Genomic DNA, 18,639 nt, shown 5'->3' with positions numbered 1-18,639 from the left:
AGGAAAGAGTGGTAGCCGTAGCCGCAGTTACAGTCGTAGCCGGAGCAGAAGGTGTGGATTATGTAGTTTGCAGGTTTTATAGTTTGTTACTTCACCTTTGAATGCTACTATGTATCTCATTGCTGCTCTCTTTCCTAGCAGCAAATCTCCTAAAGCTAAATCGTCAAAGCGTACAAAATCTCGTTCTAGATCTGTCTCTTCTCAGCCTCGTTCTGGGTTAAAAGGACGCTCTTTGTCAAGGTAATCTTCCTTACTGGTCATGTGCTATCCATTTTGTTGTTGGGGCAGGCTATGTAAAAGTAGCATATAGTACAAGGTTAATGTATATTTTTATGCAAGTCCTTGTACTTGTCTTTTTTTGAGTCAAAAGTCCTTGTAACTATCAGTTTATTTGAATCATTTTAATCTTTTCGTTGTGAAAGCCACCTGGGAATTAACTGTTGCATCTTGCACCTCATTCATTTAGTGGGCAAGCAGCTGAGCACTTTGTTTCCAACACTTAATCTTGACTAGACTTTGTATTGTTGTTGACATGAGATGGCTTTGAAGCAAAAAGTTGTTTTGCAGTGTGACCAATTTAACATTTTTCACACAAGTTGCTTGTAAATTTGACAAATTCAAATTGCAAATCTCATCTGCAAAATGATTTTAATTGTTCCCTCTTCTTTATTTTCGAGAAGCATTATTTTGGTTGTACATTATTTACGATAGATGTGGTAAGTTTTGGTCCCACAACGGCCTTCTTCCCCCCGTATATATAGAGCAACAGATCATGTGTATTGCGTATGAACGTTAAGCTTCTAATCCCTCATTCAGTTTGGATCAATATCGTCCTTTCAAAATTGTAAGTGAACCTTTTGGAAATTTGTCAAGATTCTAGATCAATGTGCAATGGCTTGGTGGGTAACTGGTTAGCTGTCCTTGGCTAATATGCTGCTCCTATTGTAGTTTCAAGAGGCCTTTTATTATGGTTAGGTACAATTCTGCATCTTTTTTGGGTGGCATAGAGATGGCCAATGTTAATTTCATTCTACTTCAGGGTGTGTCTATCCAAAAAAAACCCAGTCTGCTTCAGGGTGATAGATCTTTTTGAACCTAAGCAATGTCAAAACATTTGATAAACCAGACAAGCTAGGGAACATCATAAGTGCAGAGTCCTGTACATCTGCTCTCGGTGCATAGGATTGTTGTTTTTCTTTTAATTATGCTGTGTCCAACTGTGATTGCAACTTCTGCTATTAAATATGTGGTCAACTGGTCATTTAGTTATGAAAAGATGTCTTGATACTGCATTTCAGAATCCATTAGAAACAAAATAGTTGTTGGGTGTTGGATTTAGAAGTTGGTTGTTCCTATGCTTCTTGCAACTTTTGCATTTTGGAAACGTTGGGAAAATATTCTGTGTTGTCAAGGTATCATTTATTGTTTCCTTTGTAAATATGAGAAATCACATTGTTGGTTTTTCTAGATGTTGGATATATACGAGGATCTTGGAATGCATATTAGGATCTTGAGTGGATATGGTCTTGCCTACAACAAATTTTGTTGTGGAGGTATGCTGTTTTCTAGATGGCAGCTTCGGAATCTTTTATGGTGTCTCTCCTCTAATGAGCATCATGAAATGTCCATCGATGCTAAGATTGGGAACAAGAAGATCATGGATTTTGATGGTCAAGCTGGACTGGCATACTAAAACTTCACTTTGAATTTGGGATCGCCATCTGGCAAGCTAATGAGACACTAATTGGTTCTTTCAGTTCCTGTTAATTGGTCTTTAAACAACACAAACTTAAATTATTGACTAGAACTCTTCCTTAACTAGGTAACTTGCATGGCTTCATACTTGTCATTGTTTTCTCTTTGGGATGGTGAAATGGTTACGGGTTTCTGCATATCTACTTTGATTATGGCCACTCCGACGTGGAAGTGGCATCAAGGCAGTCGGATGAAAGTTGTTAAGCGGAAGGTTGGATATTAAATTGAGTTGTTTCTGGACATTTTGCAGATCTCCATCAAGATCCAGATCCCCAGTACCATCTGTAAGTCAAATGACTCTTTCTAAGATAAAAATGAAAGCTTGGAAATATTGTATCTGGTGGTAGAACTATTTTGTCTTGTTACATTTGTATTAGGATATTTGATTACACTCTTTTTTACTTGGAATCCTCTCTTTGTTTGTTGGCATTTTATATTTGACTGGATTGGTCTCAGCGCCCCAAACGTGTGAGCAAAAGCCCAAAACGTGCAAGTAAAAGCCCAAAGCCTCGCGACTCCAGGAGAAGCCAGAGCTTGAGTAAAAGCCCAAAACCTCAGGATTCCAGGAGAAGCAAGAGTCCAAGCAAGAGCCCAAAACTGCGTGATTCCAGGAGAAGCAAGAGCATGAGTAAAAGCCCAGAACCACGCAATTCCAGGAGGAGCCCGAGCAGGAGCAAAAGCCCCAAACCACGCAATTCCAGGAGAAGCCCTAGCAGGAGCCGCAGCCGGAGTCGCAGTGGGAGTTTGTCGAGGTCCTCTTGCTCATCTGGCCTTTTGTAGATTAATGAACAGTCATCTGGTTGCTTGAGGCATAACGTATCATAACTATTTTGTTGACTATTGATTACAATTTTACAGGTGAGCTGTGTTGTGGATTAAGCTGTTGCTGCTGGTTCTGAGATTGAGAGTGTGCTGCTGTGCCTGAATAGAGCAGCTGAGCTGTTGGTGTCATCTTTTCCGATAACTAGTCCAGATGAATGGCTTCTGAATTTCTTGGTGCATGACCAAAATAGAACTTAACTGTGAACCTTTCCTTCTCTATAGACTTGGGGAAGATTGCAGTATTCTAGTATTTTAAGAAAACTTTGCAGCATGTATGATTGCAAAAATTGAAAATTATGTCTTGGATTTTTGCAGATTTTGTTATTTGTTTCCTGCAGGTGAATGCTACTTATGTAATGACATTATTGTCTGCACTCTTGTGACTTTGTAAGTTCTTTTCCTGATTTGTTTCTGTTTTCCTGATGCAACAATGTACCCAGTGCAATCTCACAAGTAGGGTCTGGGGAGGGTGGTGTGTTATGCAACCTTACGCCCTGGTTTGCTGATGGCATAGGGCCTGTCACCTTAGATCTTTGTGATTGAAGGATGTTTATTTCCCTTCTGTGATAGCCCTTTCTCGTCCCCACTTGGAGAAATAGAACTGACTATTAAGAAATAGTTGTATCCATTCCTTGCCCCGAGTTTGTTATTCAACGCAACAATTCTTGAACAACTTAGAGGGCCATCTTTTCCGCTCTATTAAGGAGATGAAGAACTACTCATAGGGCCTTTCTTTTCTTCTCTACCAACAAGTATGTCAATGGGTCTAGAAACTCCAAGCCACAATTTTTTGAACGACTTAAGAGTGGTCTTCTTTTCCGCCCTATTAAGGAGATGAAAACAACGATCAAAATCGAATTCAATTGTCAGCTGATTCTATCGAAAATAGAACTTTTTTTGAAAGAAGTGTGGATCCCTCTGATGAAGAAGCTCTATTAGTTGTATAACAAGTTTGTACGCTGTTAATCATTCTTGTGGACAACCTTGATATATTTGTGATGAGGGTAGCTTTCTTCCCCTTCCTTGTAAGGCGAAATGAAGCCACCTTATCCCATTGAGTGCTCTACCTCGGACCATCGACATCATAAATGGATTTCGAATTTAGGTAAATTTAGAATGACTAAGCATATCGACGAAAGGGAAAACTTAGGACAGAATAGCTCATAGTGTTTTATTTCATACATAACATTGTGATCCACACTACACAAGACACTGAAGTATTTTTTTTAGGCAACATGGTACACAACAACTACAACCTTATAAAATATAAATACTGAGAGTGAAGAAATCAAATAAATACACACAAACAACTGAGTTTCTTTTCTTTTCCTCCTGGGGTTGAAGAAATAGATGATCACATATTTGTTATCTTTAAGACTTATTCACTGGGACAACACACCAAATCAAATGGCAAGTAGAAACAATTCAAGTTTTAGTCTTTGGTTTCTTCACAATCATCACACTGCAGTGGGCATGATGAGCACAGTAGTCACTTACACTACCCAAAACAGTCCTGCACAATCAATAATGAGTTTAGCACAATAACAAGTTTAAGTTATAAGCATTGATGGTGTAAATAAATTTGTATACAATCAGGCCACCTATAAAGTCAACAACAACATACTGGACCCAGTGAGATCTCACAAGCGAGGTTTTAAGAGGGTATAGTATACATAGATCTTAACCCCACCTTGTGCAAAGTAGAGAGACTGTTTTCGATAGATCCTCGGCTAATTTTTTTTTTCCAGAAACAAGTTTGAAATACCAAGGAAAAGAAAAAAATAGTAAGACAAATAATATTAGTAATAGTAATGATAAGGTGAAGAGGGAGCATAATAGGTACTCCAACTAGAGCCATACTCTCTCAAGAGAAATCGCTCGACTACTGACTAACTTTCTATCCTAATTCTCGACCTCTATGCTCTTCTATCTAATCTAAGGTCGGATCATCTATAAGGTCATCATCCAAAAACCTACATAATAAACGTTAACAGATAACCTGATAAAAATTGGAACCAACATGTTATAGTAGGTAAAATCGACAATACTAGAATTATTATTGAGAATTACCCGTTAATTAGAAATATAAACAAGCTATATACTGTCAGTGTATATAAATTAAATTTACCTCTTTATAACTCCATAACCATGACAACCAACAACTAAAACAGAGGCATGAAGTTTCTCTACAGCTTCACAAAGGACATGCCTAGCATCACCTTCTACCATCTCAACTACAACATCATTCACCTACAAAATAGTTTTAAAAAAAATCAAGTAGAATTACTGTTTTATATAAAAATGATTTTTTTTTTATGAAAAAAAAGAGATTGTTTTAATAATAATAATAATAATGCAAAAAAAAAATTAAAAAAATTACAGATTTTGCTTTGCATATCTCCATAGCTTTCTCCACAACCCTTGCAGCAATTTTCTTTAAATTAGACTCTATGGCTGAAAAAGCTTCCACACTCCCTACACAAGTCACAAAAAAAAGGAAAATAAGACATAATTTACATATATTTTTGAGATTTTTCGAGCTAGTGAGCGATCTCAATTCGCGATAGAGAACAAGAACGTTCTTTAGTTATTTTTTCTTGCCTAGAGTGATTTGTTAATACTAGTTTTCTATATATTATAACTAAAATTTAATTATGTGACTTGTCTCATATTAAACTATTAGGAGAACATGCTTTTATTTATTTAATTGTTTCTTCACACCCCTCATGTTACCTATTTCTTTTTTCATAGAACAAGCATATAAAAATTCCTTTTTAATACTTTTGATAAATAATGTTAGTTTTGAACTCATCACCTCTATTTTACTCCAATAGCATATCGAATTGCGTGACTATTTCATTAAAATAATTTTATAATTAGAGAGACACTATTTTATTTACCTAATTATATCTCAAGTAGAAAATTAATAAGTTTTTTGAACATGAGAAAAATGACTATTTCAAAGAAAATATTCAACAAATAGCATTCCATACTGACGGTGTCTTCCCTACTCTCCACACATCTCATCTTTCATGATAAATGATATATAAATATTTTTAAATTAATACTTTTTACTTACGTATAGAAGAAAATAAATAAAAAACCACATATTTTTTTGAAAAACATCTTTCAAAGAGGACATTTTCACCATACCAAGTACAACAAATTTAATCACGAGGCTTAAGAGTACTTTTCAATATGTGTCTTGAAAATCTCAAAAATTCAGCAACGTCTAATTAATTACTGTCATATAAATTGAAACGAAAAAAATAGTAAGACATACCAGGACCAGCAGCAAGACCAATGATAGAAGCAGGAGTAGGTTTAGCATGAAGAATAACAAGTTTAAAAGGAGAATTAGAATTATAATTTGTAAAAAAATGATCCAAAGTCCATTCTAATGCATAAAAACTATGTTGATTATCTTCTATTCCAACCACCATCACTGATTTTTCCTCTCCCATTATTGCTATTCAATAATTTGAATTCAAAATTCTCTCTTTTTTTGTAAAAAATAAAATAAAATATTTGATGAAAAAAGCAAAGTAAAAGTAGAGAATTTGAACACGAAATATAAAGGGATTATTATGGATTTGTTTTATTCTTATGTGATAGAATCCAATTCAATAAGTTGGTTAGATAGAGAATTGAATTCTCTAGAATGTGATTCTAGAAAAAGACAAAAAAAGATTCTAGCACAAACAAGTAAACACATGAAAAAGTCAAGATCAAATATATCATAACATGGCAAATTTTGAATTGAGTATATGAAGATATGATTCAGTATTTTTATTAGACAATTTAATTCAAAATTTTAAAGAAAAATATTTGTATATATTTATTCACACTTTTTTTAGTTATACATATTAACCTTGATTAAAATCAAAATGACATGTTAAAAACACCTTATATAAAAATAAAATACACATTCAAACGCAAAAGCGAAGCCAACTTGATGCTAAGAGGTTCAGATAAATTCTCTTCAATGAAAAACTATATTATTTATATAGTAGTAATTATTATAATATAACTTTAAAAAATATTTTTTTTGACAATGTGTAGAAGGTTCTGGTGGGAGAATAAAGATATTGTGATGCTAGAAAATTCTATTAATTATATCTAATATCAAATTCTACTTTAATTGATCACGCAAACAATAGTTAAAATTGCATATAGAAAGAAAATAAACCATTTATATTCTTGAAGTTAAGGTATATATGAAAACTGACTTTCTGATCCTTTTTGTTTTTGATGATTAAGATATCACCTTCTATGTCGAATATAGATTATTACTCATTTTCAATTATTTTTAATTAGTGTTCATTGCTGAGTAATTACTTGTTATTTAAATAAATAACCTGATATGAAAGTTTTTTTTTCTTCCAATAAGCTAGATGAGATCGACTTTTTTTCATTAAACATATAGCCTATAGGTATGAAGATGACTTGCTAAATTCACAATAGGGATCACACAAATAAAATCTTGATGACGTATTAGAAACAAATTGAACCCTTTATATTCTCGAAGCTAAAGTATATAAGGAATTCCTTTTTGTTTCTTTTTATTATAGTGGTTAAGACATCATCTTTTCATGTTGAAGATAGATTTGAATTCTTGTAAAGAATAAGTATTGATTCCAATCGCTTTTAGTTAATATTCATTGTTGAAACTAGCCATATGGATGGACGAAATCTATATTATCCATTTCTCTACGAGAGTTTGTCATTTTATTTGAAAATTAGCGTGTGATCATAAAGATTTTAAATACAATATATTATATTTGGATTTTGATAAACACCTAAAATCATATTTCATTTTCACTTTTTAAAAAACAACCCCCATTGAAATTATATTTCATATTTTTTTAAAAATACATTCAAATTTTAAATACTTGTTACCAAATGTATGAAAAAACACAATTTCAATATTAACTTTTGAACTTTAATTCGATTTAAGTTGTTGCAATATTTCCTATCAAACAGCGCATCTGGTGTAGTGGTATCATAGTACCCTCCCACGGTACTGACCGGGGTTCGATTCCCCGGATGCGCATTTTTTTTTCTAGTTTTATTTACGGTGTGTTCGGTATGGATAATAAAAAAATTTAGAAATTTTTTTTTTGAAAAAATAAGTTACTTAAAATGAGAAAAATTCTAGTTTTATTTACGGTGTGTTCGGTATGGATAATAAAAAAATTTAGAAAAATCTTTTTTGAAAAAATAAGTTACTTAAAATGAGAAAAATAACTTTCATATTGAAAATATGAAATCCATTTTTTGATTTATTTCATCTATTCCATGACCGGAACAGGGGAGGATAGCGAGCTACACCGGTCCTCCGGAGGGGAAGTCGAAACCCGTGTTCAAGTAAAGGAATAAGATCCACAAATGACCATTTTATATTGATTGTATCCTATCTGCTTTCATCTTCGTCCCACCCCTAACCCTACCATCTCACACCCCAAATAATAGCAATTACATACCTAATGTATTCTCATAAATGAGGCTATGTAAAGGATATAATATACATAAATGTCACTCTTTACTTTTTATAGAATGAAAATATTGTTTTATTAAACAACCACAACAAATCAGTATAATCTTACAAGTAGTGTTTAAAAAGAGTAAAATGTACACAACTTTATTTCTATCTTTATCTGTATAAAGTGAATTTACTTTTGTATTCTATCAATTTATGATAATTAGTTATGTAAAACTATTTTTCTACATTATAAATTTTGCGTATACTCTAAACTAACTAAACTGGTTTGGCCAAAATAAGGTGACTAAATTGTTACAAAATGAATATTGAACGAACCTAAGCAAAATATCAAATGACTATAGTCGATAAGATTCACTGATCACAAGAAGAATTCAATAAAAGAGAACGTCTTACGATATAACAAACACTCCAATCACAAGGATAAGTAAAAAGTGTTGCACCACAAAGCAAACAAATTACAAAAATAAGATTACAATGGCCTATATTTTATTAAACCTACTAGTAATACATAGACCATACTTTGCTCCTCAGCCTACGAGATATTAGCAGCCGTTTCCAGCTATTGTTCCTAAATCTTACTATTTAGTCAACTCAAGTGACTTAGCCCAAGCTGGCCTAGCCAAGATATCAGCAACCCAAGCACTAACATGAGGCCTAGCATTGAACAAGCTCTTCACTTTAGTCCCAATCAAGTAGTGCAAAACCGGGGCGTGGTGCAAATCAGCTAGGGTAAAACTATCACCACTCAAATATTTCGAATTCTTGAGTCTAGATTCATAAACGTCGAGAAGTTTGCTAAGTTTTTCTTCGTTCTCCGCCACGATTGCATCATCAGTTACCATGCCCAACATTGGCTTGATGACAATCTCATAGCTTAGTTTTGAACCAACAGGTTCAAATTTTTGGGCTTCAACTTCAATCCATACATACATGATTGCCATTTTCTTTGGGTCATTTGGTAATAGTTGGTTCCCTTTGTCAGCATATGTGTGAGCTATGTATTGTGTAATAGCTCTTGACTCTGCATTCACAATAATTCACAAATATGAGATATTATCTATGAAAGTTGAGTGACTTTCTGAGAGAAAAATGACCATATGAGATATTATCTACGAAAACAACTTGTCTACCCCTACATACATCACACCCTCTCTAGACCTCACTTGTGAAATTATATTCGATATATATGTTATTGACACGAATTCAAATTAGACGAATTAGTTTGAGACAAACATAGTATATAACCAATTATTCAACTAAATCAAAGGTGAACCTAGTATACATGTTATGTGTTCAATTGAACTAGTGAGTTTTACTTGGATCATGTAAATCAAATGAGTTCATATGGTATAATTTTGAACTTGAACTTATAAAGTTCGAATTCTGAATACTCTTTTCTAAATTCAGTACTTTTAACACGTGAACATATATATGTAAGATCATAAATATTAAATTATGAACGCGTAAAAGAAAGTTAACTTACCAAAAAGCTTGAGATCTCCATCTTCAAAAGCAGGAACTTGACCAAATGGCTGAATTAACAATCAAAAGACAATTATAAGTATATACTCTTTAATTTAAAATTTGATTAATGAGCAAGAATAAGGCTATCAACATTCATTTAAACAGAAAGTCTATCGAAAATAACATCTCTACACCAAATTAAAGGTAAATATCCTCACCACCCCACTCGTGGAATCACACTAAATATATGTTATTATTGTTTATCTAAAGTCCCAATTAATACGAATTCACCCAATTAATATAAAAAATGAATCCATCGGTTACCAATTCATTTGAATCCAATATTTTCGATACAAAATATACGTGGTGTATATTTTTCTTCTATATACATGATGCAATTTTTTGACGAAGAGGATCTATTCAAGACATGTATATATAAAATAATAAATCAAATCTATTCGAAACCAACAACTGTTAGAGAAAAGGGGAAAATGAAAAAACAATGTTATGATACGATAGAATATTTTACTGAATATGCTATCGTTGTATTTACATACATTTAGGGAAATGAATGGTTCCCTCTTGTGATCACCATTTTGCAAATCAACATGAATAAGTTCAAAATCAAGATTTTTCTCTTTGAGTGTAGCTACAACTCTCACAACAGCAGGTGACAACATAGGGCCATGAACCTTGATAGCCATTATTACTACTAAAAAATGAAATTTGTATGACAAAAAAATGTTGAGTGATGAGTTGAAAGCATGTGTTGGGTGTAGTATATATAATAGACCAATAATTAATGTTATTTGCACTTTTTAGGAGTAAGTAAAAAAAAAAAGAAATTTCTAGAATATTATATTATTATGAAGAATATTACGTATGGGCCTACATCACATAATGATGTAATAAACTATGTCCAAATATATATAATAATAATAATAATAATAATAATAATATAAAGCTGAATTAAATTTGTAATAAATGATTTTTGTATTTAAGTATTAAATTATTAAGAGAAATTTTCAATAATTTATATATTTAGAAATTAGCATAAGTATTATTAATAAAAATAATTAACAATTAAAATATTTTAAGAAATCATATAAAAAATTTGCGGTCAAATAAAAATTTGATTTTAACTCCCAAAATTCATTTATGCTACATAAATTAGAACATAGGAAGTAAAGACATTTTCAATAGTTAAAGAGGCATTTGAATAATATTGTATATTTATAAATTACATTAAAAGTATTATAATTACAATAGTTAACAACTTAAATTACTTTAAAAAATTGCATAGAAAAAAATTGATCAATTCTTGAAATCTATTTGTGATACATAAATTAGAACAAATAAATAATACATATTGAATTTTTTGCCCTTGTTCGAATGATCAAGAATTTGAAAACCATTGTTTTTTCCCGAAAAACAAGTAACTTAAAAATGAGAAAAAGTCTTTCATATTAAGAACATGAAAAGTAAATTCCACTAATGATGTTTCATATTAGTTATATCATCTCCATTCTTCAACACACTCCATCCACGCCCCACCATCTCACACCTCCAACAATAACAATAACATACGTAGTATATTCTCACAAATGTGGCTATATGAAGAATATAATGTGTGTAAATCTTACCCTTATTTTTTAGGGAATAGTAACACTATTTTCAATAGATCCTCAACTAAAAATAAAAGTATTAATAATAAGGCTAATTAGTACTTTCTTGTATAAATCAATATGACTCACATTCTTTTTTAATCTGTTTGGATAAAATGACACTTTTTTTTTATATTTAGTATAATTTAATTTTAAAGTGATCATTTTTATTTTGATGAAACAATTTATAGTTACAAATATTTATTATTTATTTTAAATCACAAATTTTATAAATCTTTCTTTCTTTCTCAAAATTCATGTTAAATCAAATTACATAACTAAAACCAAGAAAGTAACAAACAAAGTTGAAAAGAGAAAAAGAGCAAGCTGACTAAAAAGGGTTGATGTCACTTAACTGAGTGGTGGGTGCAATATTGATAGGGGCCACCGCAATGTATTGGTTCTTTTGTTTAAGAATTTTTTATTTTGTCACAATTATAATTGAATGAACATTGACATAATGATTCAGATTTAATAAAGGGCTCCAATATGGGCTCTGGACACTGAGTGAAAAATTTATAGATTGAGAGTTCGGTAAAAGCTAATATGTCACAATTTTACTCGAATTTTTATAAGGTAAAAGACACTATTTTCGATTGATAATTCACAATCTCTTTTTTTATTTAGACTTAGATCAGACAATGTGAAACTCAAAAAAAAAAAGAAAAAAAAAAAAGAGTACCTTAAATTCACATTTAAATAATATTTGGAAATTATTTTTTCATAAAGAATTATATGTGGGCATTAAAGTTTGAGCACGTGGCGTTGAGTGTGATTGATTGTTGCAATGTCCAAACTTAATAATAGTGGTCACTTTTAAAAAGTTGGCCTTATAGCCATTTAAAATAATATCCCAAAACTATTGCATTTGAGTTTAATTTAATTTGTTGCATTTTGAAAATGACATTCGAAATGATGCTTCAATTGCGTTATAAGTAGAAGGAGCTGGTACAAAATCTTCTTATATAAGGCTCGAAAAATTAATCTAAGATCGCTATAGAAAGGAAAATCGAAGTCACAAAATGAACCTACTACAAGAGATTCATTGTCACAATTTCAAAAGAGTATTAAGTCGATACAATTCACACACACGAAGAATTCAATAAGAGAGAACGTCTTACGATACAAGAAAGATAGGAAGAAAAAAAAGAGTGCACCACAAAGCAAAAAATTACAAAAGTGTTACTTATGGCCTAAATTTATTAACCTACTAGTAATACATAGGCCATATTTTGCTCCTCAGCCTACGAGGTATTAGCAGCCGTTTCCAACTGTTGTTGCCCCTTCCTTCCAATGCGTTACTCACCCATCCGCCACAAATCTTACTGTTTTGACAACTCAAGTGTCTTACACCAAGCTGGCCTAGCCAAAATATCAGCACACCAAGCACTAACATGAGGCCTAGCATCGAACAAGCTCTTCACTTTACTCCCCATCAAGTAGTGCAAAGACGGGGCGTGGTGCAAATCAGCTAGGGTAAAACTCTCACCACCCAAATATTTCGATTCCTTGAGTCTAGATTCATACACATCAAGAAGTTTCCCGAGTTTCTCTTCGTTCTCTGCCACGACTGCATCATCAGTCACCATGCCCAACATTGGCTTAATCACAATCTCAAAGCCTAGTTTTGAACCAATGGGGTCGAATTTCTGGGCTTCTACTTCCATCCATACTGACATGATTGCCATTTTTTTTGGGTCATTGGGTAAGAGTTGGGTCCCTTTGTCTGCATATGTGTGAGCTATGTATTGTGTAATGGCTCTTGACTCTGCATTCACAATAATTCATATATCAAAACCAAAGAAAGAAGTGTGTTTCAAGTGAATTCAATATTAATTATGTGATGATTTTCATTGAATTGGGGAAAGATTTCATGGTACTTATATGCCAAGCATCTATCGGAAACAACCTCTCTATCTTCAAATCAACAAAAATCAACAAGGTAGAAGGTCAAGTTAAATTTTGAACCACTCAACGACTAAGTCAACCACTAATCTTACATTCAGGAGGTTCAAATCAATATACACACATAAAATAATTAAAAAATATCCCATATATATAATGTAATTTTTTGCCAAACGACTACCTCTTAGCCATTCCTGATCCTAAAAGGATATGTCCGGTCTTCTATTGTTCTTCATTTAAATACTAGACATAGTTCACTTGGCGTAGGGATCGAACTTGTGAGTTAAAGACACATGTCCCTCAACCTTTAGGCATAGATTAAGGGGGAACTTACCAAAAAGCTTGAGATCTCCATCTTCAAAAGCTGGAACTTGACCAAATGGCTGCATAAATCAAACAAAATTATAAGTAGATACCCTTTTTCTTGACTCAAATCATACAATTACAATTACAATTTCTCGACTCGAATCATATAATATATATATGGAGAACAGAGCCGGAGCCAGTATTAGGAGTTTGGGATTCTAAATTTCCTTCCCCTTACTTACAATTGAGTTGTCAACAGTTTTGTTAGGAGTTCACAAGTTAATGTACATATATATTTACTTAATTTTCTAGTACAAGTAGAAGGTCTACAGAAAGTCCGAACCCACGAACCCTCACCTAGAACAGAGCTGGAGCCCGTATTGGGGGGTTCTATTCCTTTCTCCTTCCATACCATTGAGTTGTCAATCAATTTTATTAGAAATTTACAGGTTAATATACACACACACACACACACACATATATATATACTTAATTTTCTAGTACAAGTAGAAGGTCTACAGAGAAACTACTGGATTCGTCTAAACCCTCACCTAGAACAGAGCCGGAGCCAGTATTGGGGATTCTAAATTTCCTTCCCTTCCTTACCATTGAGCTGTCAAACAGTTTTGTTAACACAACTATAGATTTACCGTAAATTATAACATTCAAATCTGTGACCTAATAATAAATCGAATCGATTCGAAAACACAGTAACTGTAAATTAAAAAAAAGCAGAGGAAAGGAAAAGAGTTATAATACTATGGAAAATTGACATACATTTAGGGAAATGAATGGCTCCTTTTTGTGATCACCACTTTGCATATTGACAGGAACAAGTTCAAAATCAAGATCTTTCTCTTTGAGTGTAGCTACAACTCTCATAACAGCAGGGGACATCATAGGGCCATGGACCTTGATCACCATTTTTTTCTAGTTCTAGAGAGAGAAAGTGAAGAAATTGTGAGTAGAAAATGAATTTGTTGTGTGAGAAGAGAAAACGTGGAATGATGAGTAGAAAACATGTGGTGGAGTACAGTATATATAGATCCAATAACTAAGGGTCCTTTTGGTCAACAAAATTATGAATATTACATTTATTTTTATTTTATTTTATTTTTAACTTTCTATTCGGTGTTTGCTACTCGTAAATTAGAGCTTGATTATTTTGAATTTGTACTGATTCAAATTTGAAATATCTGGTTAAAAAAGGCATAGCCTCATCTACTGCATTACCTACGTTGATGGTTAAAAAGAATTCATCTTATTTTTAATGTGAAAAAAATATTTGAAAATTGGAGTTGTGTTTCGAAATAAATATAATTGGAATTATTTTAAATTTTTGCCTACTTCCTTCTAGATGACCTAATGGAAAGAAGTGGTAGGCGGAACATTATTTGTCCAACATGTGTGGTGATATAGTTGAAAGTTCTTCTTACATTTATTGAAAGTAGTATTGTATTATGTTTTTAAATTTTTTCATTTGATGTTTGTATTGGAGCTCGACTATTTCAGATTCACACCGTATAAGACCTTATTCGAGGGAAATATATTTCCTATCAAAAAAAATTTATATCCAAAATTCTAACTTGAAACTTCTAATTAAGAGAGGAGCAACTCTATCTGTTGATGGTGGCAAATTGTTATATTTAAACTTTGAAATTATTATTTATTTTTTATAGAAATTGAAGTCGATATGATTATTCAATATTCGAATTTACTAACTTGATGGAATTTATTTATTTATTTCATTATACTCCTTAGTTAAGCCAGTGTAAATTTAAAAAAAAGAAAAAGAAAAAAGCCAGTGTAAATATAAATAATATTTTCTCTTTTAAAAAAAAAATGAAAAAAGAGAAGTTGTGTTCAATTTGCAAAGACTTTTCAAGTGTTTCACACTTATTATTATTGTTACGAAATAAATATAATTGGAATTATTTTAAATTTTTGCCTACTTCCTTCTAGATGACCTAATGGAAAGAAGTGGTAGGTGGAACATTAATTGTCCAACATGTGTGGTGATATAGTTGAAAGTTCTTCTTACATTTATTGAAAGTAGTATTGTATTATGTTTTTAAATTTTTTCATTTGATGTTTGTATTGGAGCTCGACTATTTCAGATTCACATCGTATAAGACCTTATTCGAGGGAAATATATTTCCTATCAAAGAATTTTTATATCCAAAATTCTAACTTGAAACTTCTAATTAAGAGAGAAGCAACTCTATCTGTTGATGGTGGCAAAATGTTATATTTGAACTCTGAAATTATTATATTTATTTTTTATAGAAATTGAAGTCGATATGATTATTCAATATTTATTCGAATTTACTAACTTGATGGAATTTATTTATTTCATTATACTCCTTAGTTAAGTCAGTGTAAATATAAATAATATTTTCTCTTTTTAAAAAAAATGAAAAAAGAGAAGTTGGGTTCAATTTGCAAAGACTTTTCAAGTGTTTCACACTTATTATTAATTAAAATAAAATAAAATAAAACTTTGTTTACAAAGTCAATAATTTTGCGTTCACATTATCTTATTTTAGGAGTAAGTGGTCGGTAGGGCCAGAAACTTCCAGAATATGTATGGGTATACATCACACAAAGATGTCATCCACTACGTCCAAATAATATATAAAAATAATAAATAAAAAAAAGAAGAAAAAAAGAGAGTATATTGTTGTATAACACGTTGGATTTAAGAAAGGATCGGATTAAAGGAGGGACGTAAACGATCTCTCTTAATATAATGCAAGTATAAATAGTTGATTCTATGATTCGAACTCATGATCAGATAAGAAAGAGTTGCTCGGATGATAAGCATCTCTTACTTCCAAGTTTCAACCTTAAGATTGTGAGTTTGAGCCACCAAAAAAGTAAAAATACAAGCTTTTGAGGAGGGGTAAAAAAAACCTCACGATCACATGAAAAATCATAAATTTATACTTACTTTAACAACAAAATAACCTAATATAATTAAATAAATTATACTATAAAATTCTTTGCATTAGCTCCTTAAGATAGTCAAAGCCAACCAATCTATCATTTCATATAAATAATACGTATTTGTATAATATGTTATACATACTTTAAATTCGCTTAATTTAAATTCGAAATTCACTTTTAACGACGGGTTGATGGAATAAATCATAACAAGGAGAAAAGGAGGGATAAATTTGGAATATTAAAAGGGCATACCATCATTAAGCAGGAATGATCAACATGAATTTCATTAATGAGTATCAAAATATAAAAAAATAAATTTATGAAAAAATCAAATAATATCAATACGCAATATATATATACATAAGAAAATATTTTTATCTAACTACATAATGTAATTTTCAACGAAAAAACTATATATAGCTATGCCATGATATTCGAGTCTCTTAATGTAAAAATGAAATTATGAAAAATAAAATTTTATTAATCTGTGAATTTAAATTAAATTTAACTTTAATGAAGATACCTATGATTAAAAGTCAAATAAATAAAAAAGTAAGAATGGTAGTTGGAACATGCGGCAAGCGGATATATACAAATTATTGTTCAATCTTGACTTTACTTTTGGGTTTCTTATTGAAGAATCCATATTTTACATTTTCTTCTTCTTTAAGCATATGATAGTAGGAAAAAATAAATAAATGAAGACAAGTAAAATTTATTTGAGGGTTTGAGTCACACTAAATAGAAAAAAAACAAAGTTGAAAAAAGAATTTTGAAATCACTAATTTTTGTTTTTATTAAAATATTTTGAGTTTGAATTCTGAAAATAGACTATGGTTTTCTTCACCCAGTAGCCACGTTAGTGGATAGAAGTCGTACAAATTGCATTCACTTTCCCCTCAAACTTTAATATGAGTAGCCTCTTTAATATTAAGAATTGATTAGTTTGTGGATTATATTATTTTGAAATTATAATTTTTAAATTAATTTATTTTATTTGGATGGTGGAATAAGATAATTTTCAATTTGATTAAATAAATTGGAATATTCAGAATTAAGTTTGAAACTAAATTTATATTATATTTAATTGACAGTATAAATTTAATCATAAGTTTAATATAAAGATATTCTACCTATTAGGCATACCAAATATTGCAATACAATTAAAAAAAGGTACCATAAAAAATTGCAATGAGGTCAAGCGAATGAGTGCTTCACCCTCAACCAGAGGTCTCGGGTTCGAGTTCTGGGTATGGAGAAAATCATGTTGAGAGCGTCATATCCGAAAGGGCACTGCAGTGCGCGATTCAAATTAAGTCGGGGCTCTAATATGGACTCTGGACACCAGGTGGGAAACCAAAAAAAAAAAGAAAAAAGAATTCCAATGTGCAATATGAAGGTATACACTTCATTTAGATGGTGGTTACATATACTTTTATAACATATTTTATCGTATTGTATTGCTTTACAATATTTGGATAAATTATGTCATTTTCTATCTTTACATAATATCAATAATTTGAAAAATAAATTTAAAAAAAAAGAAGGTATAGGGTATAACTACTATAAAAAAGGTAGGATAAAAGAAGAAAATATAATTATTAAATAATAATTAAAATCAAAATGAGGAGAAATAGGTAATTATGTGTTCACACCAAATCGTTCGTTACACAAAATGTACTCAATTATATATTGGTTTTCTAAAATGACAACTACTCATCCGTTCACTTTTACATGTCAACTTTGGACTTTGCACAGCCTTGGTAAATAATGATTAATATGAGTATTATCATATTAATTGATGTATAGTCTTAGGTCTTGAAAATATTTTGAAGAATAAATAATTAATATTAAAGATAAAAAAGAAAAAAATAAATGGAAAAAAGTATCTTGGACCATTTATTTTTAGTAAGGACGACAAACGGTCCAGAGGGAATATATGTTAATATCCCTTTTGTGGAAATAGGATGAGACATATTGGTCTTGGGCATGACAATGTGTTTGATGGGTCAAAAGCTTATATGTCCAGTCCCCATACCAATTTATATTTGGGCCTACACACTAATGGGCCATTAAATAAGAAGAAAAACAGTGGGCCTGTCCTATTTCATAGGATAACCTATTTGGATACCGCTATTTTATTTGTATTGAGGCGCAGGTCTCATTGTCCCTTTGGATGTGACACAGCTCAGCTGGTTGCCACTTGGCAACTTACCTTTATATTATTCAAACGTACGTGTTTTTTAACTTGCTTTAATTGATATCTATGTCTTT

The 18,639-nt window shown here is 31.3% G+C and overlaps 4 protein-coding genes and 1 non-coding gene across 5 annotated transcripts in view; 2 read left to right on the top strand and 3 right to left on the bottom strand.

The window, feature by feature from the left end:
* The window catches only part of LOC102584103 (serine/arginine-rich-splicing factor SR34-like), an 8,087-nt gene extending 5,104 nt beyond the window's left edge, over positions 1–2,983 (top strand). Inside the window, exons 11-15 of the mRNA XM_015312534.1 lie at positions 12–51; positions 142–240; positions 2,006–2,039; positions 2,212–2,509; positions 2,614–2,983. Of these exons, the coding sequence (XP_015168020.1) occupies positions 12–51; positions 142–240; positions 2,006–2,039; positions 2,212–2,509; positions 2,614–2,654 (512 nt within the window). The 3' untranslated portion in view covers positions 2,655–2,983. The remainder of the gene's footprint in view (positions 1–11; positions 52–141; positions 241–2,005; positions 2,040–2,211; positions 2,510–2,613) is intronic.
* Positions 2,984–3,706: 723 nt separating this feature from the next.
* On the bottom strand, positions 3,707–6,150 carry LOC102583766 (universal stress protein A-like protein). The gene is made up of 4 exons (XM_006355739.2): positions 5,861–6,150; positions 4,958–5,052; positions 4,706–4,827; positions 3,707–4,090 (listed from the first exon to the last, which is right to left on the bottom strand). Exons 1-4 carry the CDS (start codon positions 6,039–6,041, stop codon positions 4,003–4,005), a joined length of 486 nt encoding a protein of 161 aa, XP_006355801.1. The 5' UTR covers positions 6,042–6,150; the 3' UTR covers positions 3,707–4,002.
* Positions 6,151–7,559: 1,409 nt separating this feature from the next.
* On the top strand, positions 7,560–7,630 carry TRNAG-CCC (transfer RNA glycine (anticodon CCC)). The gene has a single exon. It is a non-coding gene; the product is annotated as a tRNA-Gly (tRNA).
* An 871-nt stretch (positions 7,631–8,501) lies between these two features.
* On the bottom strand, positions 8,502–10,281 carry LOC102583433 (glutathione S-transferase-like). The gene is made up of 3 exons (XM_006355738.2): positions 10,102–10,281; positions 9,564–9,612; positions 8,502–9,101 (listed from the first exon to the last, which is right to left on the bottom strand). The coding sequence occupies exons 1-3, from the start codon at positions 10,246–10,248 to the stop codon at positions 8,659–8,661; spliced, it is 639 nt and encodes a 212-aa protein (XP_006355800.1). The 5' UTR covers positions 10,249–10,281; the 3' UTR covers positions 8,502–8,658.
* Positions 10,282–12,262: 1,981 nt separating this feature from the next.
* Positions 12,263–14,446, bottom strand: LOC102583107 (glutathione S-transferase). Its single transcript, XM_006355737.2, has 3 exons — positions 14,197–14,446; positions 13,448–13,496; positions 12,263–12,976 (listed from the first exon to the last, which is right to left on the bottom strand). The coding sequence occupies exons 1-3, from the start codon at positions 14,341–14,343 to the stop codon at positions 12,531–12,533; spliced, it is 642 nt and encodes a 213-aa protein (XP_006355799.1). The 5' UTR covers positions 14,344–14,446; the 3' UTR covers positions 12,263–12,530.
* Positions 14,447–18,639: the final 4,193 nt, after the last annotated feature.

This window comes from Solanum tuberosum, unplaced genomic scaffold (genome assembly GCF_000226075.1).
Source record: "Solanum tuberosum cultivar DM 1-3 516 R44 unplaced genomic scaffold, SolTub_3.0 scf00208, whole genome shotgun sequence".
NCBI lineage: Eukaryota > Viridiplantae > Streptophyta > Magnoliopsida > Solanales > Solanaceae > Solanum > Solanum tuberosum.
Note: the sequence above shows the minus strand (reverse complement) of the source record. Positions and strands in the feature narration are given on the sequence as shown.